General features: G+C 38.6%; 2 protein-coding genes across 6 annotated transcripts in view; both read left to right on the forward strand.

Annotated features, from left to right (window-relative positions):
- The window catches only part of LOC127832673 (cortactin-binding protein 2-like), a 105,063-nt gene that overhangs the window by 17,869 nt on the left and 71,906 nt on the right, over nucleotides 1-15,288 (forward strand). For both annotated transcript variants that reach the window (XM_052358281.1, XM_052358282.1), the window contains 3 exons: nucleotides 4,302-4,541; nucleotides 9,173-9,280; nucleotides 13,437-14,546. In XM_052358281.1, coding sequence (XP_052214241.1) covers nucleotides 4,302-4,541; nucleotides 9,173-9,280; nucleotides 13,437-14,546 — 1,458 coding nt within the window. The remainder of the gene's footprint in view (nucleotides 1-4,301; nucleotides 4,542-9,172; nucleotides 9,281-13,436; nucleotides 14,547-15,288) is intronic.
- On the forward strand, nucleotides 4,559-9,073 carry LOC127832692 (uncharacterized). 4 transcript variants are annotated; one of them, XR_008027063.1, is made up of 3 exons: nucleotides 4,559-5,105; nucleotides 5,286-5,375; nucleotides 8,201-9,073. XR_008027063.1 is itself a non-coding variant. In XM_052358328.1 (3 exons), exons 1-3 carry the CDS (start codon nucleotides 4,700-4,702, stop codon nucleotides 8,430-8,432), a joined length of 630 nt encoding a protein of 209 aa, XP_052214288.1. In that variant the 5' UTR covers nucleotides 4,559-4,699; the 3' UTR covers nucleotides 8,433-9,073. The 4 variants fall into 4 exon arrangements, 1 of the variants encoding a protein (XP_052214288.1); XR_008027062.1 differs by having other exon boundaries at nucleotides 4,559-4,827; nucleotides 4,918-5,697; XM_052358328.1 differs by having other exon boundaries at nucleotides 4,559-4,827; nucleotides 5,106-5,375.

A 15,288-nucleotide genomic window follows, 5' to 3' on the forward strand; every position in this document is an offset into this window, starting at 1 on the left:
GGGGACTTATGGTTTGTGCTCTGTCTGTCAGTCTGTCTTTCACACTTTTCTGGAGATTGGTCTGATTACCGGAATAAACCCCCTTCGGAAGAAACCACCTTCGCTAAAAACGGCAGGGCGGAAGAAACCCCCTTTCATAGTTTGCATACACGGAAGAAACCCCCTCGCTAGTTTTGCATACGCGGAACAAACCCCCTTCGAGTTTTCAGACAGGCGGAATAAACCCCCTTCGTGTTTTCAGACAGGCGGAATAAACCCCCTTCCCTTGAACATGTCGGCGGCATGGGTGTGCTCTGTCACTGACTTCACTACGGTGAGCTGAAACATAAAGCATACATATCGATGAAACAGGTCAATCGTTTTACTTATAATATCAAGTACTTATTCATTTGTCCGAGCCTTTTTAAAAATGTTAATATGACTAATATAGCTATACTCAGATGTGACGAATTGGAATTTTATGCAAAATTAATATTATATAAAAATAATCGCAATACATGAGTTTTGTAGAAAAAGACCCATTTATTTTTTAGTATAAGTACATGGTATAATATTACTTACCTCTAGATCAGTGGTAGCAATAGCACGGCATTTCTGTGAATCCCGTTGGTCACACTCCCAACGCTGGCTAACCGCTGACTTTGCTTTCTTCGTGTAGCAGTACCCCTAGTAACACAACTTCTGCCCACCCTTGTTGTTCTTGATGATCTCCATTATTGATATATTCGAAATACCAACGATGTGTATATATATACATACCAATTAATCAAGCAAATGTAATTTTAAAAAAAACTGTACATAACTTCACACAAGCTGCAAAGGCGCCGATCATGACACAACTTCTCATCATTATCTACAATAGCCGGTACATTAAAGGACCTTTTATATAATTAAATGCAGGTGCGAATATCTATTTCCAAACTGTTATGTGCTGAGTAAAGAGGTGTACCGGCCGTTTGTTCACAAGTTGTTAATGATGAGATGCTCGTGTGAATTTGTCTTGCACGCGTTTCAGTGAGATTATACCATTTTATATGCGTTAACTTGTACTTGATTGATAAAAATAACAAACACACAAAATTAGCGCCCAGAGCCGATAGTGACGAAGATATTTCGTACATATTTTCCTATAATAACCGAAGCATTCATCTTTTTAAAAAATTGAATCATGCAAAAAAACGTGCTTCCCGAGAACTTTCTGAAAATGAAAGTTAATTTCTGTAAACAATTACCATGCGTTTAAATGTAACTAAATTGTCTGGAAGGGGGTTTGTTCCGCTATGGAAGGGGGTTTATTCCGCCTGTCTGAAAACTCGAAGGGGGTTTGTTCCGCCTATGCAAAACTAGCAAGGGGTTTCTTCCGCATATGCAAACTATGAAAGGGGGTTTCTTCCGCCCTGCCGTTTTTAGCGAAGGGGGTTTCTTCCGGAGGGGGTTTCTTCCGTACACCTTTTCTGGATCCTGCGATAACTTTTAAAGTTCTTCATATTTTTTCATGAAACTTGAAACTTGGATAGATGGCAATATAGAGATTATGCACGTCATTTCATTTTGTTCCTATGTCAAGAATTCTGGTTGCTATGGCAACAAATAAAAAATAAATAAATAAATACTGACAATCATGGAGTTTGACCGGTAGGGGACAATATTGCTTGGCAATCTCTTGTTGAATTTAGTATGTATACAAAAATGAATTCATAACAATCTAAACCCATCACACTGTTTAACAGGCTTGGCAATCTCTTGCTGAATTTAGTAGGTATACAAAAATGAATGCATAACAATCTAAACCCATCACACTGTTGAACAGGCATAGCAGGGATTTCAATAGAATATGAAAACGAAGAGTCAAATAATCCCCATGATTCAAAATTGCAGGGTTCTGATGAAATTTTCAGGGGTCAAAGTACTGAAGCAAAGAGTTATTTTGTGTGAACGTCCAAATTAAATTCTCTTTTAATGTTTCTTAGTATACATTTTAGTCAGATATTATGAAATTTTATAAGTATTATACATATTATATAACTGATTTAGTTTACCAGTAGCATTTGCATCAAAACTATGCAAGGTAGATCATTTGCAAGAATCAAATGTCAGAATATTGCCGAATGCTTGCATCAAAAAGCAGGATTCTCTTTCAAATGAGATGCCTGATACTGTATTGCTTTTACTGTATTGTGGTTATCTCCGCCGTCTGTATGTCTGTCCGTCCGTCCTAGCCACTATCTCCTCCTGGACTATAAGCACTAGAACCTTAAAACTTACACAAATGGTAGCTACATATATGAGCATATGTGCGACCTTGCACTATTTGGAATTTTGATCTGACCCCTGGGTCAAAAGTAATGGGGGTTGGGGTGGGGCCGGGTCAGAGATTTTCAGTCATTTGTATGCCCCCCTGTATGGTGCATTGACCATCACTTTTGCAATATTGATATTTGGCATGCATGTGTATGTCATGGAGCTGCACATTTTGAGTGGTGAAAGGTCAATGTCATCCTTCAAGGTCAGAAAACAAATCCAAGGGAAGTAATACACTTTAAAGGGAGGTAATTAATGAACCTGCCTAAAGTTAATTTTTAACCAGGTTTTCCAAAGGAAAAAACTGGTTAGATTGGCGAATGCGGGCGGTCAGGCAGAACAAGCTTGTCCGGGCCATAACTATGTCGTTTATTGTCAGATTTTAAAATCATTTGGCACATTTGTTCACCATCATTGGACGGTGTGTCCCGGGAAAGAATTACGTCGATATCTCCAAGGTCAAGGCCAAACTTTGAGTTCAAAGGTCAAAAATGGCCATAAATGAGCTTGTCCGGGCCATGACTATGTCATTTATTGTCAGATTTTAAAATCATTTAGCAAATTTGTTCACCATCATTTGACGGTGTGTCGCTCAAAAGAATTACGTCGATATCTCCAAGGTCAAGGTCAAACTTTGAGTTCAAAGGTCAAAAATGGCCATAAATAAGATTGTCCGGGCCATAACTATGTCATTCATTGTCAGATTTTAAAATTATTTTGCACATTTTTTCACCATCATTTGACGGTGTGTCGCGTAAAAGAATTACATAGATATCTCCAAGGTCAAGGTTGCCACGACTAAAAATAAATTGATTTTGAAACAAGGGGGTAACTGTGATGAACAAGCAGTAGCAATGCACATTTTGAGTTGTAGTTGTTTCCCTTTATGAGACTTTTTTTATATTGAAAACCTGGTTTTATGACAACTTTGTCCCTTGTTTTTTAAATTAATCAAAGCGGCGCAGGAGGGGGCATTGTGTTTTTGTCAAACACATCTCTTGTTTTATGTTATTTTACATTAAATTCTTCATTTCTACACCGATTTACTTCCAATTGATACTGAACATCTCATGACAATACGGTAAATCTCATCTATGCATGGCCGCATTATCAACCCTGGGGTGCCCCCTGGGTCAAACATGCTGCGTGGGGATACGCGTCAGCCTCTGCCTCGCCATTTCTTGTTTAAGTTACATATGTGCATCATGAGAAAAGTGTAAATAGTTTCTCTTACAATCAAAACTTAAGTCAATTTTAGCCTCTTTACTGGCTAAACTTAGACTATACAACTGTGGGTGTATGGTTTTAAGAGACATCCTGGTTCCATAAAACAGAAAATAGCATATAAGTGTTTTGCCATTGGCTTAGGCCTTTCTGAATGATCCGGATGACACTGCAATTGATGTGGATGCACACTCCTAGAATCGTTATTACATATTAATATTAAGTTATACTAGCCAAAGGTTTAGAAACTAAAATTTCAGTCATGGTGTTCTTTGAACAGATAGCGTAGAAAGTTTCTCATCACCAATTTTAGTGGCCAATAGCTGATGGGCCTTGTTAACGCTTTCCCGTTCAGAAGCAAAGAGAAAATGCTATAATTATGCAACCACCACAAAACCTGAACAACCTGCAAGTTACTCACAGTCTGTACAGGTTTTATGCTATTTGCTGCTCACCAGTACTAAAGTTAAAATTAATGCCTTTAAAACTATTATCTAGTGAGAAAGGTCCTTTATTAAATTTGATTGTCTAAGGGACCAAAATCATCTAAGTGCGTATCTGAGAGTTAAAGGGTTACCATTTTAAATTGTTTCTTCCAGGCAGAAAAAGCCAAGCTGCTCTTTAACAAATTAAAATGTAAACTAACAACAACCAAAATTGTAATACTGCATATTAAGGTGAATAAATGCAAGATAACTAATTAACTTCAAAAAATATAAATTGGCTATGACCCCTGCTTATTTTTATCCCTGAACATTTGACATTGTCATCTCCAGGCAGAGAAGGCTAAGCAGCTGCTGTACCAGGCCAAATATGGCAGGTTTGGTCTGGGGGACCCATTCTCCGCAATGCAGAGGGACTCGGACAACATGAAGGACGATACATTTGATGAGTCTGCCATCAAGTCCATGTACGACAACCAGCTGGCTCAGCTGGAGAACCTGATAGCCACACAGCGCAAGGCACAGCTCAAGATGAGGGAACAGATGCTGGGCATCGAGAAGAAGTACCAGAAGGTGGGTGTATGGCTTGATATTGAATATACTGGCAAGTACCAGAAGGTGGATATACTGGCAGGTACCAGAAGGTGGGTGTATGGCTTGATATTGAATATACTGGCAGGTACCAGAAGGTGGGTGTATGGCTTCATATTGAATATACTGGCAGGTACCTGATGGTGGGTGTATGGCTTCATATTAAATATACTGGCAGGTACCAGAAGGTGGGTGTATGGCTTGATATTGAATATACTGGCAGGTACCAGAAGGTGGGTGTATGGCTTGATATTGAATATACTGGCAGGTACCAGAAGGTGGGCGTATGGCTTGATATTGAATATACTGGCAGTTACCAGAAGGTGGATGTATGGCTTGATATTGAATATACTGGCAGGTACCAGAAGGTGGGTGTATGGCTTGATATTGAATATACTGGCAGGTACCAGAAGGTGGGTGTTTGGCTTGATATTGAATATACTGGCAGGCAGGTACCAGAAGGTGGGTGTTTGGCTTGATATTGAATATACTGGCAGGCAGTTACCAGAAGGTGTGTGTATGGCTTGAAATTGAATATACTGGCAGGTACCAGAAGGTGGGTGTATGGCTTGATATTGAATATACTGGCAGGTGCCAGAAGGTGGGTGTTAGGCTTAATATTGAATATACTGGCAGGTACCAGAAGGTGGGTGTATGGCTTGATATTGAATATACTGGCAGGTACCAGAAGGTGGGTGTATGGCTTGATATTGAATATACTGGCAGGTACCAGAAGGTGGGTGTATGGCTTGATATTGAATATACTGGCAGGTACCAGAAGGTGGGTGTATGGCTTGATATTGAATATACTGGCAGGTGCCAGAAGGTGGGTGTATGGCTTGATATTGAATATACTGGCAGGTGCCAGAAGGTGGGTGTTAGGCTTGATATTGAATATACTGGCAGGCAGGTGCCAGAAGGTGGGTGTATGGCTTGATATTGAATATACTGGCAGTGCCAGAAGTTGGATGTATGGCTTGATATTGAATATACTGGCAGGTGCCAGAAGGTGGGTGTATGGCTTGATATTGAATATACTGGCAGGCAGGTGCCAGAAGGTGGGTGTTAGGCTTGATATTGAATATACTGGCAGGTACCAGAAGGTGGGTGTATGGCTTGATATTGAATATACTGGCAGGTACCAGAAGGTGTGTGTATGGCTTGATATTGAATATACTGGCAGGTACCAGAAGGTGGGTGTATGGCTTGATATTGAATATACTGGCAGGTACCAGAAGGTGGGTGTATGGCTTGATATTGAATATACTGGCAGGCAGGTACCAGAAGGTGGGTGTATGGCTTGATATTGAATATACTGGCAGGTACCAGAAGGTGGGTGTATGGCTTGATATTGAATATACTGGCAGGTACCAGAAGGTGGGTGTATGGCTTGATATTGAATATACTGGCAGCAGGCTGTCAAGCGGTCATACTTTTTCCTACTATTTCCTACTATTTCCTACTTTTTCATCAGGATCCTACTTTTTCCTATTTTTTTACCAAATCTTCCTACTATTCCTACTTTTTCATTTTCAATTGAGAATATTTTTTTTTAAAGAGTTTATTTAGTAAACTTGCAGTATGAATGAATCTATGGCATGACTGTATCCCTGTTAATTTGCATTCATCTAGATGAGACCTGACAATTAACCCTCAAACAAACCCATGCTGACTGTCTGCTAGCACCTCTTCAGGAAGCATAAATATTTATTTCTTATGTAACTTTTGAAATTATTGACAAGTTGTTTTTTTAAGTAACAATAGTGCCTTGTTTACTTCCTTAGCATTTGTTCACTGCAGACTTCACTACCTTACACAGTTCCCAGTGATGCAAGAGCTGAGGGAACCCATTGTTTATTCCAGTTTTATTTTGTTTCCATTGACAACAATTTGACCAAACCTTATGCATGTTTACATGATATTGCTGTTTGGAATGTAGAGATATAGAGATACCATCTATTGTATGAGTGATTATGTAATATGGAATTTATTACACAAGTTATTGGAAAAAGATAAAACTGATGCTTTGCCGAGTTTTCATCATTTACAAATATAATGTAATAAATTCTGTATTACATGACAACGGATATGATTTTCTATTGATATCATAGGTACATCATGTTTAGTAATTAAAGATAAATGCACAGAGCCTAAATGCCCTGATACATTTTTATGCTCCCGGTAGGGTGGCATATAGCAGTTGTTCTGTTAGTCCGTTTGTCTGTCTGTCTGTCTGTCTGTCTGTCTGTGTGTCCGTCCGAGAACTTTAATATGGGCCATAACTTTTGCAATATTAAAGATAGCAACTTGATATTTGGCATGCATGTGTATCTCATGAAGCTGCACATTTTGAGTGGTGAAAGGTGAAGGTCATCCTTCAAGGTCAAAAGTAAAAAAATACAATCCAAGGAAAGTAATAAGCTTTAAAAGGGAGATAATTTCTAAACCTGCCAAATGATATATTGAAATTTTATTTCAAAGCGGCGCAATAGTGGGCATTGTGTTTCTGACAAACACAATTCTTGTCTAATGATGCCATAGCTAGTGAGGTAACTTCAAGGTGTTAAAGCGTAGTATTAAACAGCATTATTACACTCCCGCGAAGTCATCAATAATGTAAAAACCATTATTTGAAACTGGAATTAACAATGTAGTGCAACTGTTTCATTGCCCAATCAATGATGTCATAAAAGATGTCAGGTGATAAGGTCCTATCTCCAGTTGCAAAATCTGCTCTGCAATGACCAGTCATTTTGAATGTAACTTAAGTTATTATAACTGCACCCTATTGTCAATTTAAAGGTTTCACAATGTAGCTGTAGCAGAGCATTGACACTGCTTTATATACTAGTATTAATCTTGAACAACAAGTTGGTGTATCACTAAATAAATTTGGTCTTCTGCTTAAGGATATAACATGCACAATATATTACCATTTTTATATCGATACACAGAAGACCTCTAACCACTTATTTGATGATACACCAAAATGAACAGCATCTAATTTTACTTCTTTATCAGGGTAGCTTTGCTTGAAACTTAATTATCATAGATACACTATGAGTGCTAAAATGCCTAGTGGGAAAACAAAGTTTAACCCTTCATGGATGGAAAAGTTGGACAACAGTGGAAAAACACTTGAATCATGGTGCAAGAGAGATACCGGCAATGAGTTTGCAAGATATTATACTGTCTGAATGAAGTCCATCTTGTTGTAATTCTGGTGCTAATCAACTGATAAGTCATGCAGATGGATAAAAACACAAGGAAAACATGAAATACATGCATGATAATTCACAAAAGCGTGGAAGTGCCCCAAAGCCAAGCAGCTCTCAGGGTGGTGGGGATAAATCTATCTGTATGCAAGTACAACCATCACACAAGGAACAGATACAAAAGGCTGAAATCTTCTAGGCCCTTAAGGTAGCTTCAAGTGGGTATCCATACAGAACATGTGATGGCACTCCTGCTCTGTTTCAAGCTATGTTTCCTGGATCTGTGTCTAAAAAATTAGTATTATGTATTCCTACTTTTGAGGGAAAAGTTACTACTTTTTCCTATTTTTTTCCTACTTTTCTTGCAAAAGTAGTTCCTATTTTTTCCTACTTTTTGAAAAAAGGTCACTTGACAGCCTGTGGCAGGTACCAGAAGGTGGGTGTATGGCTTGATATTGAATATACTGGCAGGTGCCAGAAGGTGGATGTATGGCTTGATATTGAATATACTGGCAGGTGCCAGAGGGTGGGTGTATGGCTTGTTATTGAATATACTGGCAGTATTCAGCAAAGTTACACGCTTGCAAGGATTGGGTTTAATAAAAATAAAAGTAATAATTGTAATAATAACAATTTCAATGGCGGACAGACTCGCTAGTTGAAAATAGCGTGCGTTCTGCGCATGCACAATCTCTAAATCTTTGTGTCCATTGCAGTTGTGATGTGTCTAGGACTCGGGACACTGAGGTAAAACAATCACTGGGCTTGAAACTAAATACACTTGCAGTATTCAGAAAAGTTATATGTCTGCAAAGAGGGTCCTTTTTGAGTCATTATCTTGTTGGTTTCCGTGTCCACATAAAATGTTTTATCAGTTTGTGGAGAGAGCTACAATCCACATTCCAGATATTTTTTCATTGACCATAGCTGGCCAAGTCATTCCGGTGTATTGGTCACATTTGGGTCAAAGCTCTGTGAGTTTTTGTCATAATGTATATCATTTAAATATATGTGGTACCCAGCCATATAAACGACTTACATGTTACTAAGTGGAAATATAATCATTCCATTCGATCAGCACAATTGCAAGTACAGGTTAAATAATGATATGAGCCATGCTCTTAGAAAAGGGGGTTTAATGCATGTGCGTAAAGTGACGTCCCAGATTAGCCTCAGCAGTCTGCACAGGCTAATCAGGGACAAAACTTTTCGCTGTTATGATATTTTCTATTTAAAGAAAGTCTCTTCTTAGCAAAAATCCAGTATAGGCGGAAAGTGTTATCCCTGATGAGCCTGTGCAGACTACACAGGCTAATCTGTATCAACACTTTACACACGTGCATTAAACCCCCTTTTCACAGAGCAAGGTTAATATGCAAACATGTTATGCCCTCTCAGGTGTGCTCTGAGCTCGATGATGAGAAGCGTAAGCATGCCCAGGACACGGCCCAGGGGGATGATGTGACCTACATGCTGGAGAAGGAACGAGAACGACTCAACAAGGAGGTAGGCAGAGACACCCATTAACAGTGAACACACTGTAATAGTCACTGTTAGAGCCAGGGGTGTGATTTCTCCTCAATTCAGCTACAAATGAAGAGTTAAGATGAACCTTGTTAGGCGCTTTGGCCACCTCTCCCTAAGAAGGTTCTAAAAGGAGGTTGTCAAAACTGTTGTCATAGATGGGGCAAAATGACAATTTTCAATATTATTGTCATTTGTTCCAAAAAAAAAGAGTATACATTACATACAAAATAAGCGGACTAAACGTCATGGCTTAGAAATATAAAGAAATCTCATGATCATTTTTGAAGCAATTTTGACTGCAACCAGTTTTGACAATTTGTTTTTTGTCTACTGTAGAATATATAATACACTATAATTCATATAACATTTTCCTTTGAATTTGCAATTGTTAAAGATTATTCCAAATATTGAACTGTGATTACCGGAATAAACCCCCTTCGGAAGAAACCCCCTTCCCTAAAAACCACATAGCGGAAGAAACCCCCTTTCACATTTTGCATACGCGGAAGAAACCCCCTTCGATAGTTTTGCATAGGCGGAACAAACCCCCTTCGAGTTTTCAGACAGGCGGAATAATCCCTCTTCGTGTTTTTCGCGAGGCGGAATAAACCCCCTTCCTAAGTGTTAAATCTTTCCCGCAGAGGTAGTAAAATCCCGACTCGAACGATTCCCCAAATACATCCGTTTCAACCCGACTCTATTACTGCATGCTTGCTACTTATCAAGTTTATATTCATTTCCTGATAATCCCGTTTATAACAATTTTAAAGCACTTTCTGGTAAATATTAACGATAAAAGCTCTCAATAATTTCTTTAACACAAACCTTGCCATTTTTTCTCTTGTATCAAATAAATTTCGGCATAAGTGACTATTTATAGACTTGATGAAATATTCCCTCCGAACATGCATCAATCCCCTGACTAGTTGTGTGCTTGTTACAACGCCCAATACACCCACGCTTTCTATGCTGCATAATTTTCGCGCCCTTTTTATTGAGAAAGAGTCAACACAAAATAGAATTTACACTGCAAAAATATTTCAACGTTGCGGTAACATTTACATTCGGAAGTGTGTTTCGTATTAAAGACGCGTTAACACCAACTTACGGGAGTGTGTTTCGGATTTACAGTAAAGAAATGTACCGGCCGTTTGTTCACAAGTTGCTAATGAAGTTGTTAATGATACACACTAAATATTCAATCTGTGAAACTCAAACATCGTTATCGTGATACCGTAATTGAATGGAGGTGCGAAAATCTGATTAAAGGAGTGTACCGGCCGTCTGTTCACAAGCTGTGAAGAATTAATCAAGATGGTAATAAAACGAATAATGTATGAATGGGGGAAAGAATTATTATTGAAGGATAAAATAGACAAAAATAGAATGAAATATATTAACATTTATGTACAAAGATCAAGCAAGCATATACTAGAAAACATTAAACAAATTGTTGTTGCAAAAAAGGACACGCATTTAATGATAAAACAGGCATATATTTACATTTATTTACAAAGATCAAATCATTCCCTAAAATCACCCAATTATGGCCGAATGCTAATGTAATTAAAAAAAACTGTACATAACTTCACACAAGCCGCAAAGGCGCCGATCATGACACAACTTCTCATCATTATCTACGATAGCCGGTACATTAAAGGACCTTTTATATGATTAAATGAAGGTGCGAAAATCTATTTCCAAACTGTTATGTGCTGAGTAAAGAGGTGTACCGGCCGTATGTTCACAAGTTGTTAATGATGAGATGCTCGTGTGAATTTGTCTTGCACTCGTTTCAGTGAGATTATACCATTTTATATGCGTTAACTTGTACTAGATTGATAAAAATAACAAAAACACAAAATTAGCGCCCAAGCCGATAGTGTCGAAGATATTTCGTACATATTTTCCTACAATAACCGAAGAATTCGTCTTAAAAAAATTTGAATCATGCAATCATGCTTCCCGGGAACTTTCTGAAAATGAAAGTGAATTTCTGTAAACAATAACCGTGCGTTTGAATGTAACTAAGTCTGGAAGGGGGTTTGTTCCGCTATGGAAGGGGGTTTCTTCCGCCTATGCAAAACTAGCGAGGGGGTTTCTTCCGCCTATGCAAAACTAGCGAGGGTGTTTCTGCCGCGTATGCAAACTATGAAAGGGGGTTTATTCCGCCCTGCCGTTTTTAGAGAAGGGGGTTTCTTCCGGAGGGGGTTTCTTCCGTACACCTTGAACTTTTCTTGCAGTCCGGAACCAGTAAAGTATTTTATGCCTTATGTACACTCTCAGGTTTTATGCTCCCAGTAGGGTTGCATAGCATTTGAACTGTCTGTCTGTAGTGTTTTTCCCAGGAGGGCAAAGGGGCATGGCGCATTACTTTCAAAAAGGGCAATTTAGCGCGCAGTTTAGGAAAAAAAGGGCAAAAACGTTCCCTGAATACCTGAATTACGGGGAAACATGTAAACACATCAAAAGCAGTTGTGGAAAAAATAACATATAAACAAGCACATTTAATGGTAATAGATGTATTTAACTTACTATGATTTTTATGAATACATTTACCTTGCAATGTACATTTAAGTTCCATGCTGTTTCAATAAACTGTACAGAACGACAAACATAATAAAGCAGTATATGATATGAATCTGATTATACACAGATCCACTAACATATAAATGAAACCATGTTTGTCTTATCCCATGTTCTAACAATAATCTCGACAGATGTTTAAAATAACATTGCGAGTAAATTGATCGCTTACAATATGCAAACACTCGTTTCCGTGACATACATCCACCGAGTAGATTACAAATAAATAAATAATGTTGTTGCTATCTAAAACATGTTTATGCATCGTTGATTATCACAGACATTTCATTAATTCCTTCTTAATGTATAAACTCTATCGTTAATTGGATTGTTTACGACGTTATTTGCCATTTTTGACGAGTCACAATTTAATTCTTTATAGTCCGCCATGTTGATAAAATGTCAAATGATGTAAGCGACAGGTGCGCATAGCAACGTTAAATCGTATACGCGATTCGCATTTGTTAAATTGGTATACGTCTCAGTAATTATTTCAATAATTAGATCTAATTATCTTAAAGACGAAAACGATAAAGAATAAATTTGTTTGTGAATTTAAATGTAATTATGCGTAAAAATATATGTTTTGATATAACTGAATAATGCATGCAAAGCACAATTGCCACGAGAATAACATCGAGTTTTTCATCAAAAGTCTCCGAAGAAATGATTATATCGTGGAGGAGTACACATTGCCGAGCGAAAAGTGCGCTTGGTATAACATAGCCTCCGGCATTATCGATTGATACTGACACGGGGTTATTCACGCATGACTAATTCACAGCCTTGGAGCACTCAGTAAGACCTACCTATAAATCGAGCACTGTTATAGATTAAATCTGCTCAATTAAATATTGTCGATTAGACGTTGACGTCTCTTGAGTAAATCAAGCACAGTCGGAGCGTCACAGACAATCAAGGAAGCTGATTTTGCAGACCAAGTAAGATCGTAAGGCAATAAAGATGTTATCGATAAAGGCGCGTGGCGAAATTTGCCTTTGAAAAAAAGGGCGCGTGGCGAAATTTGCCTTTGAAAAGGGCAGCGTGGCGATCCGGGAAGGCGGCATGGCTTTTCGCCACGCTAAAATGGCCTGGGAAAAACACTAGTCTGTCCGTCCGAAAACTTTTGCAATATTGAAGAAAGCAACTTGATAGTTGGCATGCATGTGTATCTCATGGAGCTGCACATTTTTAGTGGTGAAAGGTCAAGGTCATCATTCAAGGTCAAAGGTTAAAAAACCAAATCCAAGGGAAGTAACAAGCTTTAAAGGGAGATAATTTCTATTTATCATTTGACAGGTACAGATCATTTTTACAAGGGAAGTAATATTTTTTAAAGGGATATAATAAAAAAAAAAATCAAAGCGGCGCAGTAGGGGGCATTGTGTTTCTGACATTTAACTGCTTTTATAATCCTTTTAAAAATTGTTATAATTTAAAAATTGTTTTCAGATAAAGCATGTTGGGATTAACATTCAGAAATGATAATATAGTGGGCAACTGTATCGGTGGTATATGAAAAGAGGTCTTTTTGTTTACTCAATTACAGGTGGACTTCGAGAAAGCCAATACTAAAAAGATGGAAAAAGACTTGAAAAAAACACTGGCCAGTCTAGAAGACGAGCGAGCTAATTCTGTGAAACATAAGCAGGTTGCATTAATGCTTATAAAAGAGCGCAGAAAACTAGTGGAGAAATTGTTGCAAGAAAAACAGAAAGCTGATGAAGTAGAAAAACTGTTAGTTGAAGAAAAGAGCAAATCAAATAACATGGCAGAGGGTTTAGTCCAAGAAAGTAAAAAGTCATTAAAAATGGAGGCTACCATGGAACGGCAGGCGAGCGAATTTGATTTAGAACGCGAGCAGCTGAGGAACAAATTATTACGGGAAGAAAATAGAAACAAAGAACTTCAAGCTCACATTGAATCTCTCATTTGGCAATTAGAAAATGTGCATAACGCAAAACCTGTATTGAAAGATTCCGTACACACAGTGGAGATTAAGTCCAATATTTCAGCTCCTCCATTGAGGCTGTCTAGTGAACGTACTTGGACCTCAAGTCCACAGACTATTCATGCAAGCAAGCCTGTGGGAAATATAGTGGAAAGAGAGGCAGGCTTAACGCCTCGCTCGGCTGGTGATGTAAACGTTCGTAAACATGATAATGTGAGATATGCAAGTCCCCAGGCGATAAGTGTTGAACGGGGAAATGTTCAGTATGGCGACTCAAGCTACGAGACTCGTGTTGGCCCAATAGGGGCTGTTGCAGATAGCAAACATGTTTTAGATCATCATAAACCACTCAATGTCTCAGTTACTGGTCCAACTGTTGTGAGTAGTGGCAGTCGGATCATGGTGCAAACCAATAACCCCTCAGTGTCTCAAGGGCCCGTCAGCCCTCGTAGAACTTTAACCATAACCAGGGGCACACCGCCTCCAGTTCCTCCCAACAAGCCCTCGTTTCCTGTAACTACAACAATTCCTGCGCAGAAGTCGTCAACGACTGCCTCAACATCCTTGCGAAAGGAGGACCGCCTCTCTGGGTCAAAACCTGTTCATATACCAGTAAGCGTTGTTCACACTTCGACAGTTTCCGCCTCACCGAGTCAACGCACACCGTCACACGAAGGCTCCCCCTCTACTCTGCATAAACCAGCTCAGGTTTGTGTCAATGCAAAATAGGCACTGCTTTGAAGGATTTGAAAACCCCTTTGACTTTCATGTTCTTGCCCCACCCATCTGTGTTGACTTTTTGATTGCTAGCCAAACATTGTTACTAGTTTGTTTTTGTAATGTTTGATGTAGGTTTTTCATAGAGCTGATTGGACAGAGAATTGGTAAAGTAATGATAATAAAAAGCTGTGTTATGATTGTTAGTTATTGCTTACATACAATACAGGCTATAATTGCTTTGTAAAATCATGTGCTACTTATTATGCCCCCTTTTGAAGAAAAGGGGGTATATAGTTTTCGCACTGTCCGTCAATCTGTCAGTTAGTCTGTCTGTCAGTCTGTCACACTTTTCGCGTCCGCTCTCTAATTCAAATAGTTTTTATCCGATCTTTACGAAACTTGGTAAGAAGTTGTATCTACGCAATATCTAGGTCAAGTTCGAATATGGGTCATGCGGGTCAAAAACTAGGTCATGGGGTCGAAAAAACAAATCCAAGGGAAGTAATAAGCTTTAAATGGACATAATTATCTGACCTGCCAAACTATATATTTTCGTTAAATAAATCAAAGCAGTGCAGTAGGCGGCATTGTGTTTCTGACAAACACATCATGGTAAAAGGTCAAGGTCATCCTTCAAGGTCTAAGGTCAAAAATACAAATCCAAGGGAAGTAATAAGCTTTGAAAGGAGAAAATTAGTCAATGTTGAACATAGCAACTTGATATTTGGCA

This window comes from Dreissena polymorpha, chromosome 5 (genome assembly GCF_020536995.1).
Source record: "Dreissena polymorpha isolate Duluth1 chromosome 5, UMN_Dpol_1.0, whole genome shotgun sequence".
Lineage (NCBI taxonomy): Eukaryota > Metazoa > Mollusca > Bivalvia > Myida > Dreissenidae > Dreissena > Dreissena polymorpha.